General features: G+C 43.2%; 1 protein-coding gene and 1 long non-coding RNA gene across 2 annotated transcripts in view; one reads left to right on the forward strand and one right to left on the reverse strand.

Annotated features, from left to right (window-relative positions):
• The window catches only part of CLMP (CXADR like membrane protein), a 98,205-nt gene extending 79,275 nt beyond the window's left edge, over positions 1-18,930 (forward strand). The window contains 6 exon segments of the mRNA XM_072729506.1: positions 14,178-14,379; positions 15,075-15,242; positions 16,269-16,391; positions 17,194-17,335; positions 18,451-18,698; positions 18,701-18,930. Of these exon segments, the coding sequence (XP_072585607.1) occupies positions 14,178-14,379; positions 15,075-15,242; positions 16,269-16,391; positions 17,194-17,335; positions 18,451-18,698; positions 18,701-18,783 (966 nt within the window). The 3' untranslated portion in view covers positions 18,784-18,930.
• Positions 18,931-21,730: 2,800 nt separating this feature from the next.
• Positions 21,731-23,478, reverse strand: LOC140594683 (uncharacterized). The gene is made up of 2 exons (XR_011995788.1): positions 23,339-23,478; positions 21,731-22,416 (listed from the first exon to the last, which is right to left on the reverse strand). It is a non-coding gene; the product is annotated as an uncharacterized lncRNA (long non-coding RNA).
• Positions 23,479-23,604: the final 126 nt, after the last annotated feature.

Raw genomic sequence — 23,604 nt, forward strand, 5'->3', positions numbered from 1 at the left:
GGTGTAGAGATTGTTTTAAAAAATAAAATCTAGGGGCACCTGGGTGGCTCAGTGGTTGAGCATCTGCCTTTGGCTCAGGCCCTGATCCCAGGGTCCTGGGATCGAGTGCTGCATCGGGCTCCCTGCATGGAACCTGCTTCTCTCTCTGCCTGTGTCTCTGCCTTTCTCTCTGTGTCTCTCATAAATACATAAATAAATAAAATCTTTAAAAAAATAAAATAAAACCTAAAAATAAAACAAAACTATTGGTTGAAAGTTTTGTGATTTAAAGAAAATCACATAAAATAACCCAGGGAAAAGCTGACTTTAGACTTTTTTTCCTTTTCAGAACTTTACCTCTTGCCCTACTACAAAGTGAAAGGTTATCCTTTCTTCTTCTCTGTCTGCACTCCTGATTTCATATGATGGTTCCGTGCTGGAAGAAGCTAAAGTTTTCACTAAAATAAAATCCAGGATCATTGTTGGATTTCAGCTCCTACATCACTTTATCATTTTGATACTGCTTGTCATTTTGTTCTCCTAGTACGTCATCCTGAGACTCTGTTCTCTGTAGGGCAAGGTCACCTTAAACTGAGAGTATTTCTTCCAGCAGATTCTTAGTCAATTGTAGACATGATACTGTCTGTTCTGAATGAAGGAAATAAGAGCTGTGTTCCTTTTACAAAAGTTTAAAAAGAATGACTCCACTCATCTAACTTCCCCCAAGTGTTTTCATTTAAACTAAAGAAAAAAAAAGAGTTGCTTGTTTATGTAACCAAGTGAATATAAGGCTTAGAAGTTCATTGCTGGGCAGCCCAGGTGGCTCAGTGGTTTAGTGCTGCCTTTGGCTCAGGGCGTGATCCTGGAGACCTGGGATCGAGTCCCACGTGGGGCTCCCTGCATGGAACCTGCTTCTCCCTCTGCCTCTCTCTCTCTCTCTGTCTCTCATGAATAAATAAATAAAATCTTAAAAAAAAAAAGTTCATTGCTGATTAAAGCAGGCAACTGATAGGGCTTTAAGCAGCCACAGTTCCCCAACTTGTCTTCAGTTAATACTCCAAAGTAAGTGTCACCGTTTATGCAGTCATTCAGAGCATGTGAATTTATTTAGCACTTACTGTATGCCAAGATAGGCACTGGGCTACAAAGCCCCTACCTTCCTGTAGCTTACAGTGCAAAGCCATTCAGTAATTAAAACAAAATAACAAACTTTTTTTTTAAAGATTTTATTTATTTATTCATGAGAGGTACAGAGAGAGGCAGAGACACAGGCAGAGGGAAAAGCAGGCGTACTGCGAGTAACCTGATGTGGGGCTCGGTCTCAGGACCCTCGGATCACACCCTGAGCCAAAGGCAGATGCTCAATCACTGAGCCACCCAGGTGCCCCAATAAAATATTTTAAAGAAAAGAAAAATACTGATTAAAAGCAGAGAGGGGGGCCTCTATGCATTTCTGTTCAAGGCGGTTGCATGATTGCCACGCAGGGCCCTGGCACACCAGAGCAACTGCCAGAAAGCTGAGCTGCTCCGTCTGTTCCATCAGGTCTTAACAAATTGTCTTGCCTCGTCCTCCTGTCTTTCAAACCACGTCATGAACAGGTCCATCAGGAAAGTCCTAAGACACACAGCGTCACAACAGCTGTAATTCATACACTTCATATTTCTGTTTGTTTGCAAAAGGATTAAATTTATGTTCACCGTTCTCCCATCACACCCCAACAAGGGCTTAGTCTCAGCTCCACATTTTCTAGAATTAAAGCCACAACTAAAACAAAGAGACACACACGTATCTGATATCCAGTGTATGTCTGAAAAAAACTGCGCCAAATTCCAAGGCTGTAACTGAGCCCCAAGCCTGTGTCCTAAGTGGGTGTGAAATGTTCATATTAGGTAATGGCTATTTAATTATAGTAAGATTATTTTGGAGTTGTACAATGTCTGCTTTCCAAAGATGTTAAATACTTTCCTTAGTTGTCTTTCCCCCCGCCCCCCCCCCAATCCTCCCACCCTTTTTTCTTCATTAAATAATGGGACAGGATTTGGGGGAAAAAGGAGAAAAGCACTCGGGAGTCAGTTCCGCCTCAATGCACTAAGTGCTGTGGTGGAGATAAGTCCAAAGGGCTGAGGCTCGCAGGAGGAAGTCAGTGATTCTACATGGGGACCCAGGAAAGGCTATAATACATAGAAGGTAGCCCTTGAGCTTGAGCTTGCTTGAGCTTGAGCTTGAGCCTGTGCAGGTGTTGTTTAAGCAAAAATAAAAGAGAGGCATTTCAAAAGGAGAAGGCTGCATGATCCAAGGCAAAGGCACATCAGAGGGTGTTGTTCAGAATCAAGGGACATGGAGTTTGGGTACAAGGCTATTCAGAGATGCAAGGACTGAGAGCAAAGATGAGGCACAGTCCAGGCTGCGCTGGCCTTAGGTGCCACCTTCAGAGGGCTGAGCTTGAGTCCACAGTGTGCCCAGGTGATAGAAAGCAGACGCAGGTTTTCAGGCAGCTTTGCTATGCAAATATATGAAATGTAAAATCTTTAAAAAAGAAAAAAAAAAAAGGCAGCCCGGGTGGCTCAGCGATTTAGCGCCGCCTTCAGCTCATGGCATGATCCTGGAGACCCTGTATCGAGTCCCACCTCGGGCTCCCTCCATGGAGCCTGCTTCTCCCTCTGCCTGTGTCTCTGCCTCTCTCTCTCTCTCTCTGTGTGTTTCTCACGAGTAAATAAATAAAATCTCTTTTTTTTAAGATTTTATTTATTTACTCGTGAGAGACACACACAGAGAGAAGCAGAGACGTAGGCAGAGGGAGAAGCAGAGACGTAGGTAGAGGGAAAAGCAGGCTCCCTATGGGGAGCCTGATGTAGGACTTGATCCCAGGATCCCGGGATCACGACCTGAGCCAAAGGCAGATAGATGCTCAACCACTGAGCCACCCAGGTGCCTTTAAATAAATAAAATCTTAAACACACACACACACACACACACACACACAAATGTATGAAATGACTAATATTCTCTGAATACTGGGCTGGACAGTTTTGGAAATCTTAAGGGCTCTCACGAACCTAGAACCAGCCTACTAAAAGTGATCTTTAGTGCTTACTATCTCATTCCCACAAAAACTCTATGAAGTGGCTTACCCCCATTTTACAATTGAGGAACTTGAGGTTTGGAAGGGTTAATTAACAGATCAAAGGTGCAGAGCAGAGGGGCTCTCATTTGAATGTAAACCGGTTGACTTCCCTGCCAGCTCACTCGCAATCACTGTGTCCTGGTGCAGCTTTTTTCAATATCAGGACCCAGTAATGGTTTCTAAGCCAGCAGACTTTTTTTTTTTTTTTTTTTTAACACAGACCGGAAAATATCAGAGTGTATTGCACATATGCTATTTCATGAAATTTATGCTTACTTGTATGTGTAAACTCTGTGTGTGCTGGGTCATGGTGGAAAGGTTTTTTTTTTTTTTTTTTTTTTAAGCTTTTATTTATTTATTCATGAGAGACACAGAGGCAGAGACACAGGCAGAGGCAGAAGCAGGCTCCCTCTGGGGAGCCTGATGCGGGACTTGATCCCAGGATCCCGGGATCAGGACCTGAGCCGAAGAAGGCAGATGCTCAACAACTGAGCCACCCAGGCAGGCGTCCTGGAAAAAGTATTTCTTGATGTGAGTCTGTTCAAAGTTTGAAAGCTCCTAGTGTAGTATACTTAAAGCAGCCAGAGTCTACTGTGGACCACACCTACTAAGTCTCTCCAACGTCAAGTGTGGCTTCCAAAACAAAACTATTTCCTGGTGTTAATCCAAATATTAACATGAATAAGAAAGAAATCCCCTAGACTAAAAAGGTTCACCAACTTCCCAAATCCTACAAAACCCCCAAATTCCTAAAAAATGACCTGACTTTTAGGATGCCTGGCTGGCTCAGTCGGTAGATCATGCGATGCTTGATCTCTGAGCTTGTGAGTTTGAGCCCCATGTGTGGCATAGTTTACTTAAGATAAAAATTTAAAAACAAATCCCCAGCTTTTTACTGATTTCTAAGTTTAGAATCTCTTCATTCTTCCTAGGAAGCAGACTAACTTCCTCATAGAGATTATGAACCTGGGAGGTAATATGAAAAAGTCAGAAAGAAAGTAACCTTAGTTGAGTACCTGTTTAGGCATTCCCATCTTACTTGTCCTACCTCCAAACATCAGTCTCCCACTTTCAGTCTTAAGAGCACGTAAGCTCTAAAGCTTCCAGGTTTTTTTGTTTTTGTTTTTGTTTTTGTTTTTCTGTTGCTAATATATTTCCTCCTCTCCCTATTGTCCCAGTGAGTTGGCATTTCTCTGGCGGCTCCTTCCACCGCCCCAAGAAACCTAGCCTTTATACGCAAGAAACAGGATGTGTGGCCATGAACATCCTGCAAACTTTTAAAACAAACAAGTTACTGTATCAGAAGGGCTGGGACCCTGGCTCTTCCTGGTCTGAGTCTCTAAAGCACAGAGCCCTAACTGGATGCTAGGAACCCTATCAAATTATTTGCAAAATAATATGTACCTTTTTTTTTTCTGGGTCAGAGTTAATAGGTTTTATCTGATTGGGAGAAAAAGAAAAAGCAGTGAGGTGTAGGACAAAGAAATTCCTCAGACGTGGTGCTGGCTGATAGGATGTGATGTGCGGTCCGGGAGTGAGCAGTCAAGAAAGAACTTGGGGCTCCATGTGGGGCATGGAGACTACTTAAAAAATAATAATAATTCTTGAGATGTTTTTCGGTGCAAAAAAAAAAAAAAGGTGGTTTTTATTAAAGCACAGGGATAGGACCCTGGGATTGTGAGGAGCGATTGACTGTATGTATACTTTAATTTTTTTATTTTTTTTAAGATTTTATTTATTTATTCATGAGGGACACACAGAGAGAGGCAGAGACACAGGCAGAGGGAGAAGCAGGCTCCCTGTGGGGAGCCACCCAGGGGGCCCGATTGTATACTTTCAGATGGGGAGGGTCAGAGACAAAGGTTTCCGAAAAGATTTTCATGTTAAAGACTTAACAGGATCCTGGAGATCTGGCTATTATCAAGCTAAGGTTGCTTTTCAGCCTCTAGCAAGTTATTACCATTAAGACAGTTGTGAGTTGCTGGAGGAATGTCTTACTCTGTGGGTCTCAAGTCTTTGTCCAGGGCTCCAAGTTGTAAGGAGATTTAATTTTATCTACATTTCTTTTGCCTTTGTTCTCCACATCACTGGCCACACCCTGGAACAGGAAGCTGGTTGCAGTTTAAGGGATAAGAAAGAAACCTCTCTCTGGCCCTAAGAACTCTCTCCTGGGATGCCCAGTCTCCATGGGAAATGCAGTTATGAATCAGTGAACACAGGAGAGTCCAAAAGAATGATCCCACTTGAGCAGGATAGACTGCAGCTGCCCCAATTTCAAAGTAGGATCTATGTTCCCACCTCATCGAAGGCCCTCTCTAAGTATTTATGAAGCAAAAGAATGCCCTTAAGTCTAAGCAGTTTGTTGGGGAGACCCACTGCTTAATCTCCTTAATCTTATGAATTTTTCACTGCCTTGGTATTTTTTCTGTTTAATGCAAGGGGTTAATACTTTTGAAGCATTTAAAACAGTGCTTCATACAAAATAAATATCTCATATGTGTTTGTTAAATAAAAACAGAAACCCCTGCCCTGAAAGTATTGCATTGTGTTGATGGATTTTCATTTTGAGGCCTGATGCATATTTTCCTAAGCCCAGAGCCAAGGACTGTGCTTGGCACAGAGTAGTCACTGAATGGTTAGCGAGCAAAGGAATGATGTCCTTTCGCAGATTTCTGCTCTTAAAATTCTTCCTAGAAGCCTGTGAAGTCAGTAGCTAAGATTTGTCCTAATTTTCTTTTAATGCATGAGGAAAATGGGATCTCAAACTTGGCCCCAGAAAACTTGAGCTCTATGCCTTTTAGACTTTGCAAGCCTTTGACCAAGACAGATTTCAGAGCTGGGATCTAAACCCTTAATTCCTAAAGCTAAATCCCTTTCTTTCCCTGCACCTCCTCCCCCATAACTTACAGCTTCTCTTGAAAAGAATGCAGAAATTCAAGACAAAATTTTTGTCTGGGAGTAAGCACTGGATGTTTGACTGAAATCGTGTATTTCCTGTACTTTCCAGGATATTCCTCTGCATGAGGATGACATTCCATTGGGATCTCTCTATGGTATGTGGGGGTGGGGAACAAGTGTTCAGGCTGGGTTTGGGGGAGATCCTCAATCGGTAGGATAATAAGTGTAATCAGACCTCTTCAAGGCTCTTCCCCTGGCCCCCACTTCCCCACTGCCGCCTCCTCAGAAGGTGGCTTCAGGGTTTCCTCACTGAGTCTTTGTGAAAGAGAGGGTAGGAGGAAGAGTTGCCATCAGGGGCAAGACTGGGAATGTGAGCAAAGGCTGGACTTGAATAGTCAGCTAAAGAGATAGGATAGTCATCAATTTTACTCTGAGGTTGGTGGTATTTTAATGAATTCTAATCTTTGTGTTTAGATACCCACTATTTGGAAAGCCTTATTTTCCCCTCCTTTTAAAAATCTCTATATTTGTGCCCTCAGGGATCTTATCTGGTCTCATGTCTTTAAATACCATCCACACACTTAGAAATCCCCAATGCGTATTTCCAGGCCTCCCCCTGAAAATCCAACACATTTATATGCAACTGCTTTACCCCATGCCTCCTTTGGGTGTCAAACAGGTCTCTCCAATGTAGTAAGTTCAAAACAAAACTCCCGATTCCCCTCACCCTGCACACTCTGACTTCAAACCTTCTCTGCCCCCTCTCCTCTCTCTTGGTTGATAGCCATTCACTCTTTTCATGGGGTAACAGCCTCCTCTATTTCTTTCATACCATAAATACACATTTAAATAAGGTGGTCAGTTTAGTGAGAGAACCTTCAAAATACTCTGATCACCTCTTCTCACTTCCACTGCTACCACCCTGGAGACGGTGTGCATCTGTTGCTTGGATCTTGACTCCAGTAGACTCTTTTTAAAAGGACTTTATTTATTTATTTATTTATTTATTTATTTATTTATTTTTAAAGATTTTATTTACTTATTCATTAGAGACCCAGAGAGAGAGAGAGAGAGAGAGAGGCCGGGACACAGGCAGAGGGAGGAGAAGCAGGCTCCATGCAAGTGGGACCAATGCGGGACTGGATCCCGGGAATCTGGGATCCGGCCCTGAGCCAAAGGTGGACGCTCAACAACCGAGCCACCGAGCCGTCCTGATTTTATTAATTTAGTTGAGAGAGAGAGAGAGAGAGAGAGAGAGAGAATGCAAGAGCACAGGTGGGGAGGGGCAGAGGGAGAAACAGACTCCCTGCTGAGCAGGGAGCCTAGTACAGGGCTCCATCCCAGGACCCTGAGATCATGACCTGAGTCAGGACCCTGACATCATGACCTGAGTCAGGACCCTGACATCATGACCTGAGTCAAAGGCAGACACTTATCCAACTGAGCCACCCAGGCGCCCTGACTCCAAAAGACTCTTAACTGGTTTTCCTGTTTCCATTCTTGGCCTCCTACGCCTATTCGCAAAACCAAATCATATCATGATATTCTTCTGCTCAAAATCCTATAATAGCCAACCCCCCTTCCTGCAGAGCAAAAGCCATCATCTTTACAATGGACCAGAGGCCTTGCAGGGTGTGGCTCCCCTGCCTGACCTCATTTACTATTCCCCTGGCCTGTTCCAGCTACCTGGCCTCTTTGCCATTTCTCGAACATGCCAAGGCACGCTTGCACCTTAGGGTCTCTGCCTTGGCTCTTTTCTCTGCCTACAACTCTTTCCCCTACATAGCTCCCGGGCTAATTCTGGGTCTCCTTCATGTGTTAACCCTCATGTCTCCTTCCAGTAAGGTCTACTTTGGCCACCTCATTTAAATAGCAGTCTGTCCCCTTGGCCTACAACCGCCTTCCCTACTCTATTATTTTCACAGTATTGTCCAGTGTTCTTTCATGTCTTTCCTGCCACTAGAACATGTGATCCCCAAGGGTTGGGATTTCCACGTGCTGTGTTCACTGAGATCTTCCAAGCACCTGCCACAGGTGCTGGCAAATTGTGGAGCCTCAGGATTTGTTGAATAAATGACCCATCTTAGGTCTCCTTAGGTCAGCATTCAAATTCAGCTTTTCCTTCACTCTCTGGATGGATGTGGATGGATCACTCCTTCTCCTACCTTCTATTCTCTTTCCTAAATATTCTCTAACTGGCCGTGCTTACCAATTTGCTGTAAAATGTCTCCAAAGAGTTCATCATAGCCTCTAGAAGCAGCTGGTGGTGCTGTCCCGGTGAAGCTAGCTGTCCCATTTCCATCACCCCTCATCCTAGTCAGAAGGAAACACTCCCTGCGCTCTTCTTAGTAGGCCTGTAGGTATTCTAATTTAGAGACCCAGAGAGTTGAACTGTGAAACCACCTGCTGAGGGAGGGAGCAGTAAAGGGGTGGGAGCAGAAGTGAATAGCCTTCAAGGGATCTAATTTCCCTTACTGTCCTACCAGTGGTTTCTCCCTACCCCAGCCTGAACACTTGCCTTCACCCCTGCACACATAGTATACCATAGGGAGGTCCCTCCCAACCATCATCTTCAGGCTTAGACTCCAAATTTTCAGGAGATGAAATTAATTTCCACAGAAATAGAAATTAACTTGTGGAATGCCCATAGTGACATCCCTGTTTCCTATCCATAGCACCTCAGTGGTTCCTGTGGATAGAGATACAAATGAATTTTGTCCAAAAGAGACTACAAATATTTTCCGATTCTCATTTGAACGTGTTGTAAAATCTTTCTGTTTCCATCATTTATTAATGGGTTAAATAAAATCTTTGACATTTGCTTATTTTCTATGTATGTGAAGGCCATAGTTTTAACTTTTTTTTTTTTTTTTAAAGTTGTCCTTTGAAACTAAAGGAGAGGGGAAAAAAAATCTTTTCCCCTTTCCCCTCCTAGGTTTTCCAGCTGGGGCACTGTAAATTAGGCCAGTAAAAGACAATTTTTGTTGGTTGGTTGGTTGGTTGGTTGGTTGGTTGGTTTTCTCTCTTTAAAAAAAAAAATATTTTAGGGCAACCCAGGTGGCTCAGTGGTTTAGCATCACCTTCAGCCCTGGGGGTGATCCTGGAGTCCCTGGATCAAGTCCCACATCAGGCCCTCTGCATGGAGCCTGCTTCTCCCTCTGTCTGTGACTCTGCCCCCCTTTCTCTGTGTCTCTCATGAATAAATAAATTTTAAAAATCTTTAAAAATTTTTAAAAATTTTTTGCTGAGATATAATTGATATGTTAGTTTTGGGTGTACAACAAAGGGACAGATTAACAGGAGAAAAACAAGTTTATCAACTTCTGTATACCATGTACGTAACATGTGGGAGTAAGAACCCACAAATGAGTAACTCCAAGGGGTGGCTAGTATTTGGGCTGTATACCCAACTTAGTAGGGGAAAGGGAGGAGGAAGAAGGACACTTAGGGGAAAAACAAATGACTTTTGAAGAAGATAAACAGGCCCTTTGAAGAACAGATGGGAGGTATGTTAGCTTGTGACCTTGTCTGTCTGGGTGTGGTGTAGAGTTCTGGTCTCCCAGAAGAGAAGATTAGAGTCATTCTCAGGAGGGGATTTACGATGTTTAAATTGTTTTGGGGGATCCCTGGGTGGCGCAGCGGTTTGGCGCCTGCCTTTGGCCCAGGGCGCGATCCTGGAGACCCGGGATCGAATCCCACGTCGGGCTCCCGGTGCATGGAGCCTGCTTCTCCCTCTGCCTGTGTCTCTGCCTCTCTCTCTCTCTCTCTCTGTGACTGTCATAAATAAATAAAAATTAAAAAAAAATTTTTTTAAATTGTTTTGGAAGGCCCTGCTTTTAAGTCAAGGGACTTTAGGAATTCAAATGCCTTCAGCATTTGAAATTAATTTTTTTAACATTTTATTTATTTAAGAGACAGAGTGAGAGAGACAGAGAACACAACCAGGGTGGTGGGGCAGAGGGAAAGGGAGAAGCAGACTCCCTGCTGAGCAGCTCTGACGTGGTGGAGCGCGGTCATGACCTGAGCCTAAGGCAGACACTTAATCCATTGAGCCACCGAGGAGCCCCTGAAATTAATTCTTATGCACATGCAAAGTGGCATATTCTGGGGTTTAATGTCCTGGTCCTCAACACTTTCATAGAACAGTTTTCTTTGTATTGGTATCATCTCTAGCACAGTGCTAAGCACAGAGTATGTTTTCAGTAATCTTCAGTAAATGTGTATTCAAGAAAGGATTGCAGGGAATCCCTGGGTGGCTCAGCAGTTCAGCACCTGCCTTTGGCCCAGGGCGTGATCCTGGAGTCCCAGGATCGAGTTCCCTGTCGGGCTCCTGCATGGAGCCTGCTTCTCCCTCTGCCTGTGTCTCTGCCTCTCTCTCTCTCTCTTTGTCTCTCATGAATAAATAAATAAAATCTTGAAAGAAGAAAGAAAGAAAGAAAGAAAGAAAGAAAGAAAGAAAGAAAGAAAGAAGAAAGAAAGAAAGAAAGAAAGAAAGAAAAAGAAAAGAAAAGAAAAGAAAAGAAAAGAAAAGAAAAGAAAAGAAAAGAAAAGGATTGCAGACTTGCAACATAGCCTAGCCAAGATCATTAAGGGCAATAGACATATAAAACCAGAATGGCCCCACAGATTTCTGGACAACACTGAGCATTATAGGAAGGGGATCTAGCAACCTATGAATCCAAGTCTTTCACCATTTCTCTTCACATAAAAATGCTACAAGGAGATGCTATGGGTGAGAGAAAAAAAAAAGGCCATTTGAGTGTCATCAGGGAGGGTTTCATGAGAAATTAACACTGATTTTGGATTTTAAAGAATGAAAGGGCATTCCTTTAAAAAATTATTTATTTGAGAGAGAGAGAGAGAGAGAGAGAGGGAAAGGATGTGAGTGGGGTGAGGGGCAGAGGGAGAGAATCTCAAGCAGACTATCCACTGAGTGGAGAGCCCAATGCAGAGCTGTGTCCCATTACCCTAAGATCATGACCTGAGCCAAACTCAAGAGTTGGATGCTTAACTGACTGAACTACCCAGGTGCCCTCAAAGAATAAATAGGAATTCTTCACGTGGAGAGATGAAGAAAGAGAGTTTCTCCATGGAAAAATGCAGTGGGCAGAGTCACTGAGTACAAGAAAGCATGAATCATATTAAAGAAGGGGAAACAGTATTATCTGATGGTACCCAGGTATGGGAGGTGGACAAAAGAGGAAAAGAGACTGGGAAGGTAATGTAAAAGTCACTGTGAGGACTAGAGACTGAATCTGGCCATCATTCAGAGGTGGCAGGAAGCCACTGTAGGGTTTTGAGCTGGAAAAGAGCTGATGTATTAACTTGGCATCCACTTATATCGTTATGTAAGGTAGACTGGAGAGGGCAGAAATACACAGCAGCCAGGCAGTTGGAAATATGAAACCGGAGGTCAAAACTATGTTGGGATAGAGATAAAGATATGAGAATTATCACAGTAGTGGTGCTGGTTGAAATAAGTGGGCAAAGCTGAAATCTGAAAATGTCTTAAACTTATTATCAGCTACAGTGTCTTTTATTTTTCTCTTACTTTTCCCCCACCTCCATATTCATCCCCCACCCACCCCAAGACTGTGAGGTCCTCAATGTAGGAGCTGTCTTATTCCTGCTTCTTTTCCGGCATCCGGCACAGTACCCTGGAATGTGAGCTCAATAAATATTTGCTGATGAAAAAGAGCATGCAGAGAAAGGAAAAAACACATTTTTCAGAAAGGTGGTGATGGCAAACGGACTCTACTGAAGAGTTTTGATATAACGGAGAGAGAATTGTTGGGCATTTTATTGGATTGCCTCAAATAGTGTCAGGAAAGCATTTGATGTATGGTTGCAGGGTGTCACGTGATTGAGAATGGGGTTGACTTGAGTTGATGCAACCAGTTTGAACAGCTGCAGCCAGAAATGTGCTGAGGAGACTCCTGTATGCTTGCATGCCTGTTTTTAGTGCCCTTGCATGTATCTGGAATGCTCCCTGCAGCCCTCTTCTCCCTGACTCCATTATCTCTCATTTAGTCTGCTTATCTTTCAAAGCCTAGCACAAATGCCTCCAACTTTTCTGGGACATTGCTCCCTGATACTATTTCAAGTAATTAATCCTTTTTCTATGTTTATACTTCTCTACTTGTTAATCCCATTAGATGATAAATTACTTGAAGACAGGAAGAGGGTTTTACTCATCTGAGTAGCCTCATGTCTGCTGACACTTAAAATCAAATGAGTTTTCAAATAAATAAATAAAATCTTTTAAAAAAATAAAATGAGTTTAAGAATATGCTGAGTGGCAGAAAGGGCAAAGCTGAAGTTGTATAGCTTGAAGTCTTGGTGGACTAGATCAGCATGGTTTTTGTGACTGACAGGACCTACCGAGGTGATGGACAAACAGAACCAGGAAAGGATTCAAGAACTATCGGCTGTGATGCAGGCAGATGAAATTACACTAAAATTTAAGATTATTATGATTTTTTAAGTAGGCTCAATGCCCAATGTGGGGCTTGAACTTACAACCCTCAGGATCAAGAGTCGCATGCTCTACCCATTGAGCCAACCAGCCACCCCAGGATTTTTAGACTTTGGTGTCTCTACCTGGAAAAATAAAGACATGATGCTCATGTGTATTTTATGGTAGGAAGGGATGTAATTTTCTCCCCCGACTTCCTCTTACTAGTTGGCAGTGAAGTCCCCCAAAGGAAAGCCCAATAATGAAGTCCTCAGTATCAGACTCAAGTTTTAAGCATTGACTTCTATTCTTTAATTCCTCCGGTCCCTTTGGCTGGGCTCTAAACTTTTGTAAGAACAAAGCAGGTGGATTTTGCAGTGTCACTTTCCCACCTTCATTTCCAAACTTTCTGGAAGAGTACTTAATTAGCAGTGAAATGAATGCAGATGGCCACAGGAAGTGGGAGAGAGGTAACTGGTATACCAGGACAATGAACTAAATGGTTTTTAGATGGTTATTTTCAAATCCCAGTTATGCTATTTATCTGTGAAATGGGGATAATGACTACAGTATTCCCCTCCTGTCTGTGCAGGGTATGTTCCAACCTCCCCCTCCCCTGGATACCTATAACCATGAATAGTACCAAATCTTATATACGATCCTATATATGTTTCTTCCTATACATATACATCTATGGTAATGTTTAATTTATAAATCAGGCACAGTAAAAAATTAACGATAATAATTTAAATGTTCTGTGAATGCGGTTTTTCTCTCCTTTCAAAATCCTATTGTACCATACCCACTCTTCTTGTGATGATGTGAGATGATACAGTGCCTCCGCAATGAGACAGTCAGGGGAATGACACGGCACTGTGATACAGTGTTAGACTACTATTGGCCTTCTGACAGTATGGCAGAAGGAGGATCATCTGCTTCCAGACCCTGGGTAACTGACATCACGGGAAGTGAAACCACAGAGAAGGGGAGGAATTACTTAACTTGCAAAAACATTATGTGAGAAATGAACTAGATGTAAAAGTGCTGAGCAAAAGGAATGTAGTGTATTTTGAATAGGTCACATGCAGGTGGTAGGAAATTAAAAAAGTCAGAAAGGGTACGCAGGGGAGGGGTGCCCTGGGTGGTTCAGCCGGTTGAGTGTCCAACTCTTGATTATGGCTCAGGTCATGATCTCAAGGTGGGGGGGATTGAACCCTGTGTTGGTCTCTATGCTGGGCTGGGTGTAGAGCCCACTTGTGCTCTCACTCTCTCTCTCAAAAAAAAAAAAAAAAAAAAAGGTATGCAGGGGAAAGGGAAGTCTCCTCCCTCCTCCCTATCCTTTTCTACCAAATCTCACAGCCAACTCTTCATACCATTATATGCCTTTATTGTGCATTCCCTTCCTTCCATGACTGTTATGTGAACTTGATTGAACATGTAATTCAAATGTAAAATTCCTTACCTATGAAATGAAGTGCTTCTGAGCATTTAATGAAATGGTTACTGCTATGTAATTAAAATGCTACACAAATAAGAGGTGTTAGCTTGGGAAGAAGCAAGGCCCAAACATATTGTGCTTTTAACTTTATTTAGATCAGAGGTCTCTTGACCCTGAGAATCAGCCCTGGGCTTGACTGCTTTGTTCCATTAGCAGTATTCCCTTTCCTTATCTTGACATCATCAAAAGATGAAGGCTGAGAGCCACTTGGTCTATTCCACAGGTGATCACTTACTCCAGCCGTCATGTCTACAGTAACTTGACTGAGGAACAGAAGGGCCGAGTGGCCTTTGCTTCCAATTTCCTGGCAGGAGATGCTTCCCTGCAGATTGAGCCTCTGAAGCCCAGTGATGAGGGGCGGTACAGCTGCAAGGTGAAGAATTCAGGGCGCTATGTGTGGAGCCATGTCATCTTAAAAGTCTTAGGTAAGCTAGAGTGTTCCAAGGTAAATGCCTCCATCTTATTAATAAGGTCTCTGCGAGGAATAGCCAAATGCATCGTGGTGGTACATAACTTTGTTTAATACCCTATATTATGCATTCAGAGATCACCTAGTCCAGTTCCCTGGGAAGAAGTATGTTCTATATTCTATACATAATAAAAGAAGAATGAATAATCACAATTTTCCATCGTAGACCATTTTCAAAATTTAAATCTCCTCTGATGTTTAAGTGATATTCTTATATTTACCTGACATCTCTCAAATACGATTCAACTCTGTTTCTGGCAGCAAGAGCTACTAAGTTGTATTTAATTGCTTCCGAGTTAGTGGACTTCTATCCCTGTTTCAGTATTAGTAAGATCACACTCAACTGTCCTAAAATTTCCAATTAAATAACAGTGTCTTCTTTGAGAAGTGACGAGGGAGTTTCTGGGGCAGCCTCTGAAAATTACAGTAGCGCCACTGGAAGCAGCTGGAATTGGGGGTGTGTGTGTGCAGGGGATGGAGGAGGGTGCACTTCTGGGGGTGGCATAAAGCATGGTTATGTAGCAAAAGGTCACTGAATCCCCCCACTCAGAAGTTGACCATAACAGATGGCTAGAGAAACAACTCAACACCACATAGCTCTTCCACTGAATCTGGTGTTTGGCAATCGTTGAAGCTTTTTCTTTTTGCCAGTGAGACCATCAAAGCCCAAATGTGAGTTGGAAGGAGAGCTGACAGAAGGAAGTGACGTGACTCTGCAGTGTGAGTCAGCCTCTGGCACAAAGCCCATCGTGTATTACTGGCAGCGGATCCGGGAGAAGGAGGGAGAGGATGAGCATCTCCCTCCCAAGTCTAGGATTGGTAGGTCATCCTTCCACCAGTCTGCTGAGGCAACAGAATGGTACTCTAGCCATGGGTTCTAAATCTGGTTTTGTCAGCAACTTACCAGTGACCTTGAATACACTGCTGAACCTCTTTGAGCTTCTATTTTTTCATCCATCTTTTCTTCCGTCAAATGGCACATAAAAGTGGCAAAAGATGGGATCCCTGGGTGGCGCAGTGGTTTGGCGCCTGCCTTTGGCCCAGGGCGCGATCCTGGAGACCCGGGATCGAATCCCACGTCGGGCTCCCGGTGCATGGAGCCTGCTTCTCCCTCTGCCTGTGTCTCTGCTTCTCTCTCTCTCTCTCTGTGACTATCATAAATAAATAAAGAAAAAAATATTAAAAAAAAAAAAAGTGGCAAAAGAAGTGAGGGGGAGATGTACCACATACCCATGATATCTAATTATTGTGTTCACTATCCCTTACCCGTTCACAGTCTTTTGTAACTCTTGAGGATGTGTGATTTTTTTGTAAGACTCTTCTTAAATTTTATTTAAGTTCAACTTGCCAACATATAGCATGACACCCAGTGCTCATCCCATTAAGTGCCCTCCTCAGTGCCTGTCACCTAGTCACCCCATCCCCCCACCCACCTCCCCTTCCACACCCCTTTGTTTGTTTCCCAGAGTTAGGAGTCTCTCATGGTTTGTCTTCCTCTCTATCTTTCCCCACTCAGTTTCCCTCCTTTCCCTTATGGTCCCTTTCACTATTTCTTATATTCCACACGTATGACTGAGACCTCATGATAATTGTGTTTCTCCAATTGACTTAATTTCACTCAGCATAATACCCTCCAGTTCCATCCATGTAGATGTAAATGGTAGGTATTCAGAGGATGTGCAGTTTAAAAGAATGTTCACCTTTCTTTCCACATTCTGAAAAAATCTATCATCTCATTCTTACCAAACTGTATTTGAGAATCTTAGGTCAATGATGCAATAAAGTAAACAATAAACAGAGACCTTATCACTAAGGGGATTACAATCATTCCTTCTGCTTGTGTAGACTACAATAACCCTGGACGCGTTCTGCTGCACAATCTCACCATGTCCTCCTCTGGGCTCTACCAGTGTACAGCAGGCAATGAGGCTGGGAAGGAAAGCTGTGTGGTGCGAGTGACTGTACGGTGTAAGTATCCCAAGGGCTTGTTCTCACCTTTGCATTGATAGTTCCGTGTAAAACACTTTTAATCAGAAATAAGAGTAAGGTCAGTGTAAAAGCTTTTATTTCCAGAAGGACACGGCTATCACTAAGGTAAGGTAAGTTCAGTAGTTGCAATGACCATTCCACTCTTGTGGCTAACTCTGTATTTAGAAACATGTGTGAACTTGTCAGCTCCCTAAAGAAATTTATTATATCCAGGAGGGGACCAAATGGAGAAGTCCTTTATAAATGTAAATTTCCCTTATAAAAGGCCAACTTTATTTTTAGAACTTCTCCTGGGTCTGCTGTGTCTCAAAGATAATCAGCTTAAGGGGGCACCTGGCTGGTTTAGTCAGCAGAGGATAGACTCTTGATCTCAGGGTTATGGGTTCAAGCCCTACATTGGGTGGAAACTCCTTCACAAAAATCAGTGTAAAATTGTCCTAATGGTAAAGAGGCATACTTTGGGGTAGTATAATCTACTATCTTTCAATATCAAGAAGGTTAGTCATACACCAAGAGTAAATAGGAAACTCAAAAGGATAGAAAGATCTGGAAATACTCATCTTGTCTGGCGCTTATGTTTTTGTTTGTTGTTTTAAGTAAAGTCTATTTCCAATGTGGAATCTCAAACTCACAACCCCCAAATCAAGAACTATTGAGATGAAGAGTCACATGTTTCACCTACTATGCTGGCCAGGCATGCCAGGGCTTATGTTTTTTAAATTCATGTATTTCCTTAGCTTATGTTTGGTTTTTCCCTCTGTTTTTGTTTCTGAGAAAATAGATGTACAAAGCATCGGCATGGTTGCAGGAGCAGTGACAGGCATGGTGGCTGGAGCACTGCTGATTTTCCTCTTGGTATGGCTGCTAATCCGAAGGAAAGACAAAGAGAGATATGAGGAAGAAGAGAGACCTAATGAAATTCGGTAAACCTCCCTTCAAAATCCCTTCTACTAGACTTCCTTTACTGGGCTAGCTCCATAGTGACTAGCCAACGTAAATGTCCCATTTCCCCTTTTTAAATTATTTTTTTAAAAGATTTTTAAATTTATTTGGGAGAGAAAGAGAGTGAAAGGGAGAGAGACACAGCAGGAGCCTGGTGGGAAGAAGCAGAGGGATAAGCAGACTCCCCATTCAGTGGGAAGCCTAATTCAAGGCTCAATCCCAGGACCCTGATATCACGACCTGAGCCATCCAGGCACCCCTCCCATTTCCTCTTAACTATGAATCTGTTCAGAGGATTACTCTGGTTAGGTAAGGAGTTCCAGCCTGGGGACAGAAGGTCAGGTTTACCTTGCCTTTATTGTGAAACTGTCCTCAACTGAGAATTAGAAGATCAACGTTGGGGGATCCCTGGGTGGCTCAGCGGTTTAGCGCCTGCCTTGGGCCCAGGGCATGATCCTGGAGTCCCGAGATCGAGTTCCACATCAGGCTACCTGCCTGGAGCCTGCTTCTCCCTCTGCCTGTGTCTCTGCCTCTCTCTCTCTCTGTCTCTCATGAATAAATAAAATCTTTAAAAAAAGAAAAAAAAAAAGATCAACTTTGTTACTTCTGATTCACTTCCATTTACAAAGGGCCATGAAGTGAAGAATGGGCCATGAAAGGCTTTACTTAGGGATGCCTGGGTGGGCTCAGTCGCTTACTCTTGATCTCAGCTCAGGTCTTGATCTGAGGGTCATGAGTTCAAGCCCTGCTCCATGCTGGGTGGTGGGCTCCATGCTGGGTGTGGAGCCTACATAAAAAAAAAAAAAAAGGTTTATGTAGACAGACCCCAAATCAATCTCAATGGTAAGTGCCTGCTTTCCCAGAGTAATAGAGTTGACTTCGGGTCTAACAAAACAACCATTTGCCCAAGCCAACCTGATACAGTCTCAGGGACCAGGGAAGTCCCCGTTCCTCTAAAGGGCTGCCCCTCAGTGGGATCATGTGAAGTTTACAGCTTGAGGAGTTTATTGGAAAACCTCAGAAGGAAGCAACCATAGTGGAAACTATCTTGGTCTTGCCTGTATTGAAGTTTACCTTTGCTGTTTTTTCTCTTCAGGGAAGATGCGGAAGCCCCAAAAGCCCGTCTTGTGAAACCTAGTTCCTCTTCCTCAGGATCTCGGAGCTCACGCTCTGGTTCTTCCTCCACTCGCTCCACAGCTAATAGTGCCTCACGCAGCCAGCGGACACTGTCAACTGAAGCAGCGCCCCAGCCAGGGCTGGCCACCCATGCATACAGCCTAGTGGGGCCAGAGGGCAGAGGTTCTGAACCAAAGAAAGTCCACCATGCTACCCTGACCAAAGCAGAGCCACACCCAGCATGATCCCCAGCCAGACCAGAGCCTTCCAAACCATCCGTATTAGAGTGGACTTGACTCCCATGCTTTCCTAGGAGTCAGGATCTTAGGACTCTTCTAGTCATTGAAGCTCAGTCACCAGCCACACAAACCCCCTCGAACCAGATGACAGGCTATTTAAGTAGCAGTGAGCATTGCATGGACCCGATTCAAATGAACACTTTCTTTATATGGCACCAAACAAGAAAAAGGATGTAAGCTGATCATCTCCAGAAAGGCATCTATCTCATGGTGCCTTGAGACCAGAGTGGGGAAAGCAGGGGTCCTAATCTGTGTATTTGTTGACCAGGACCTGTGGTGGAAAAGGTTGGGGAAAGGGGAACTGCACACACTTAAAACTTCTCACCTGAGATGTTTTGTATCAATACTTCGACTCACCATTGTCAAGAAGAAATGAAATGTTGTTCATAAATTTTCTATGCATTTCTGCAAACCTACTGGATTATTGTGCTTATTCAGTCAAGTGGAACCCACAGCCTTATATTTCACCTACCTGCACCACGTACTGGGCATATTGCTTCTGAGAAATTTCAAAAAAGGAAATATGTTTCTTCTGACCTGACTTCATTTACCATAAGGTTTGGATATTGATTTTATAAGGAGTTGAACTAGTAGGAGGTGAAGAATAATTTGAGTTTCTCCCCCCTCTATCCACTCCTAACCTCCCACTTATAGAGAACCATAAGAGAACTAAGAAAGGAATTCAAAATGTGTGACAGGGGCCTGTGAAAAACTTTCCATCTTAATGATGTTCATTTAGAGGGTCACTGACAGATACCAGAAATCCATACTGGACCAATTGTGGAGTAACCCTCAAATCAGATGTCTCTGAGGACTTCCCTGCTGGATATCTCTGGAGCACAACGTTCACTATGTGTCATTTGACAATGTTCTTAGAAGCTTTTTCGAGAGAGAGATCTTTCAGAGATGCTAAAAGATCATTGATATATCATTGAGTTCTCTTCTGAGAACCTATAAAATCAGAATTCTAAGACTGACTAAACTATAAAGGGAGCTTAGATCAGTTATCTCTTAATATAAGGAAGTTTATTACACCAAACCTGGAGCTTCCTCCATTTCTTTCATTTTAGGAGAAGGATGTGAACCTGGGACTTTTGATAATTCTAGGGCTTAAATTATCAAAAAGATCAGGGATTGCCAGCGTTTCCTAATGGCATTACAAGGACGTCATAATCATTCCCTCCTGAGAGGCTGAAATAAATTCAGTAATTTCCCAGCTTAGCCTCTGAGGAAGTCCAGGTTTGGAAGGAAAGGGAATTATATTTAGGGAAGGGATGGTGAGGATAACTCGTGGGTGGCAGGACAGGGCTGGATTAGTGACTGCTAACATTTGAACTGTCACCATCTTGGAAACAATGAACAGAAATGATTCACCACAATAACCATCATTAAGAGTTGATTCATGGAAGAAAGGTGTGTGAGAAATAAAAAGCAAGCAGCAGCCTCCAATACGAGAACTTGCCTTTTTAATAGTGTTGACTATCCTGTGAGTCAAATGCATCCAATGGCAAGAATGATAGATCTGAAAAAAGCCCTGCAAGGACCTCAGGGCAAATGTCAACAGATCTCCATTGGTAATGCAAAATATTTATGATTAAAAGGGCAGCAAGTTAGAGGGAAGAAAAAGTCATGCTGAATCTGGAGATGAAAGCATTGTTTCTAAAATGGGCATCAGATGCTTGAAAAGGCAGATCTGGGATTTGGCCCCATTTTTCTGGTTTTTCCTTTCTACATTTAATTCTTCTACCACAGCCCTCATATAGTGCAAATACATTTTCTTCTAAGGTTCTTTAAGAAATGAGGGGGTTTATGCTTGGGTGAAAATTGTAATTTGAGGTTTGTCTTCCTCTTAAAAAAAAAAAAGCTGGGAGATAAGAGACATTGAGGAAGTAATGTAAAGAATGTCTATTAATTTAAGAAGGCTGGTATATGTGGAATGCTTAATACTAACACTGCCTCATTGTAAGATAAAACCCCTTCCATGCTCTATACTTTTTTATTCTTCTGGTAATGTGGTAACCTATCACCTCTGCTATGTAATTCTGAGGATTCTCATTCCTATAGAACCTGAGCCAAACAAGTCACTATGGAGGCTGCAGCTCTATCATCACAAGCAATTTGCTCTAATCATTACTTACTACCTTTGAACCTAAGGTTTCCTGCATATGTCTTTGAAGGCAGGAATCAGTCCCCTTTGCATGATATGGAGATTGAGGTTATTTAAACATGTTAGTTACTAAAAGACTAAAATACCCGTTGAATAGCCAGATTTTGGAAATCTATTCACACTGGAAATCTACAAAAAAATTCACAAGACCGATAACTACCTAAAATCTGAGAAATTCTAAGGAATTGAAACTTCTGAGAGATAAGGTGCTCAAGTTTAAGCAATGATAGTGCACTTTTCTTGGAGTCAGGTTTTTGGGTTCAGATACGGCAAGCTCTGGGCTTGAGATAAAGTTTTGAGACACTACTGGTTTCAAACCATATTCCATTAACTTTAAGTCAAATAAATCTGATCGGTTAATATGAAACAAAAAAGATAACTAAAAAGTAGAAAGAAAAACATTTTTAGTGTGAAGATGCCAACGGAAGGATGTGAATGTTCGGAGAATAACCATTTCAGTAAAATATATAAACCAGACTTAAATTTGTGAAACAATGAAGTGGATGCCCTTGTTGTTACACTGTATAAAAATAATTTCAGAGTTGCTTTTGCAAAAACACACAATTTTACTTAATTTCTGGTGTTAAGCTGTTTATATTTTAACTTCTAAGTTGCCTTGTAATTGAGACTGTATTTGATCACAGAAACCAAATATTTATTACAGATGTATCTGTATCAGCAATTAAAAAATAAATAAGTAAAGGTGATATACTGTAGGAGAAGCTGAAGGTCATATAACCTGCACTGGAAATGTGTTCATTAGCTTGCTGCCAAAAGAAGAACAGAACTCAGTCTGAATATCATCTATTATTTATTGATTTCAGTCACAAATACACCAAAGTACTGTTTCCTAACAAAGCGAGATGCTTAGTAGTACGGGAGAATACCAAGTTATGACAGAGATGCTGCCTTTAAGGACGTTATCAAAATAACTAATATTCACAATGCAAATATTTTACGCCAAGGTGAGGTGCTGACAAAACTACACACTATGGGATTCAAACAAATCTCAAAAAAGAAGCACCGAGAGGTTCAAATGAATCTGAAAAAAAACTTCACAAAATTAAATGAGGTAATACATGCAAAGCCCTTAGAACCCTTAGTGCTTGGATATGTGACAGGGACTCCAGTATGTTCACGACCCCACTCCCCAGCCAGAAACCCCATGCCTCAGACTTCACTGCAGTCCCTATGCCCCCAAACTTTAATCTTTTGGTCCCGAATGTGTCTGAAAGCTTGTAAACAGGCGGAGGCGGGACATTGGTCATAAGCTTTATATACATACACTCTGAATCATTCTATTTAATGAGCGCACAGTCCAAGTTCTACAACGTGCTGTGAGTGACCGCACACACAGGATATCTACTTTCTTTCATCAGTGACTTTAGGTGGGATATTCCAAGGCACTGGATTTGGGACCTTGTTCCATGGTCGGTGGCTCAACAGTTAAAACGTGGTTAGGCAGTCCAGAGGTCACAAGCTGCAAAATGTAGGATATAGTTCAGAGATTGTGTTTGATAGGCTGAGCGGGAAAAGGAAGATCGTAGATACCAAATAAATTGGAAAGGAGCCTCCCACGGCACACATCTTCCTCCTCCGAGTTGGGAGTTACATGTGTTTCCAGGAAAAAAAAAAAACAAAACTGCACTATAGGGCAAGTAAAAAAAAAACAGACCAAGGATTCTGGAATCAAATGCGCTAGGTTCCATTCTAGCTCAGCCAACTGTAAATCCTACAGATAGCGTCTCTGGACCTCATTTTCCTTCTAATACAGGAATATACGATATATGCCCCAGAAAACTGTTCCGGTGGTTATATATTAACAAATGAAAGAACTCTGTATGTTGTAAAAACACCCTAAAAACAATTTCTTGGGAAGTGGGGCAAAATTCAAGCATATGCCACCACGTGCTCAAGCCAACGCTGCCCTCCCCCACCCACCCACCCCCGGAAAATGCAAAGGCAAAACATGAAAAAAAACGACAAAAACCCACCCTTCCTTCACATGTTTGAATCTGCCTTTAGGCCTTACTGTCTTGGACAAGGACAAGGTGTCCTCTTCTGACAGGCTTTTTGGAGGCACCGTCTGCAGGGCTTTTCTGATTACAGCCACAGCACGGTTAGGTGGTCTTTAGAAAAAAAAAATAATAATCTTTTCATCCGCCCATTTACCCATTAAATAAGAATAGCGGCGGCCGGGCCTGTGTGAGAGAACAGCCCTGGAAGACCGTTCCAGGAGCTGAGGCTCCGAGAGGCCCGGGCGCAGGCCCGCCCCCACGCCGCGCGGCTCCGTTATCAGCACCACCGTCTCGCGCCCTCGGTTAATCCTGTTCTCGGGACGCCCCGGGGCGGCTTCTGGGCGAGCTTTTTTAGAAATCCAGGAAGGGAACAGAACCACACACCTGGTCACTGAAAATGAGGGAGCCTGGGAAGCCCCAGGTGAAGGGCACGGGGCCGCCGGCGCCCAGGCTGCTCATGCCTGGTTCTCCTCCGCGGAAGCAAGCCGCGGGCCTTTCTTTCCTTCCACAGACACCTGAGGAGTAGGGGTGGGGGCCGGGGCGGCGGGCAGCGACCCGGGGCCTCGGCGGGGGGAGGGGCAGGGCGCAGGCCCGGGCCCCGCAGCCCGAGGATTCCGGGCGCCGGCCTGGCTCACCCGCCCCGCCCCGCC

The sequence above is a fragment of the Vulpes vulpes genome, chromosome 12 (genome assembly GCF_048418805.1).
Source record: "Vulpes vulpes isolate BD-2025 chromosome 12, VulVul3, whole genome shotgun sequence".
Lineage (NCBI taxonomy): Eukaryota > Metazoa > Chordata > Mammalia > Carnivora > Canidae > Vulpes > Vulpes vulpes.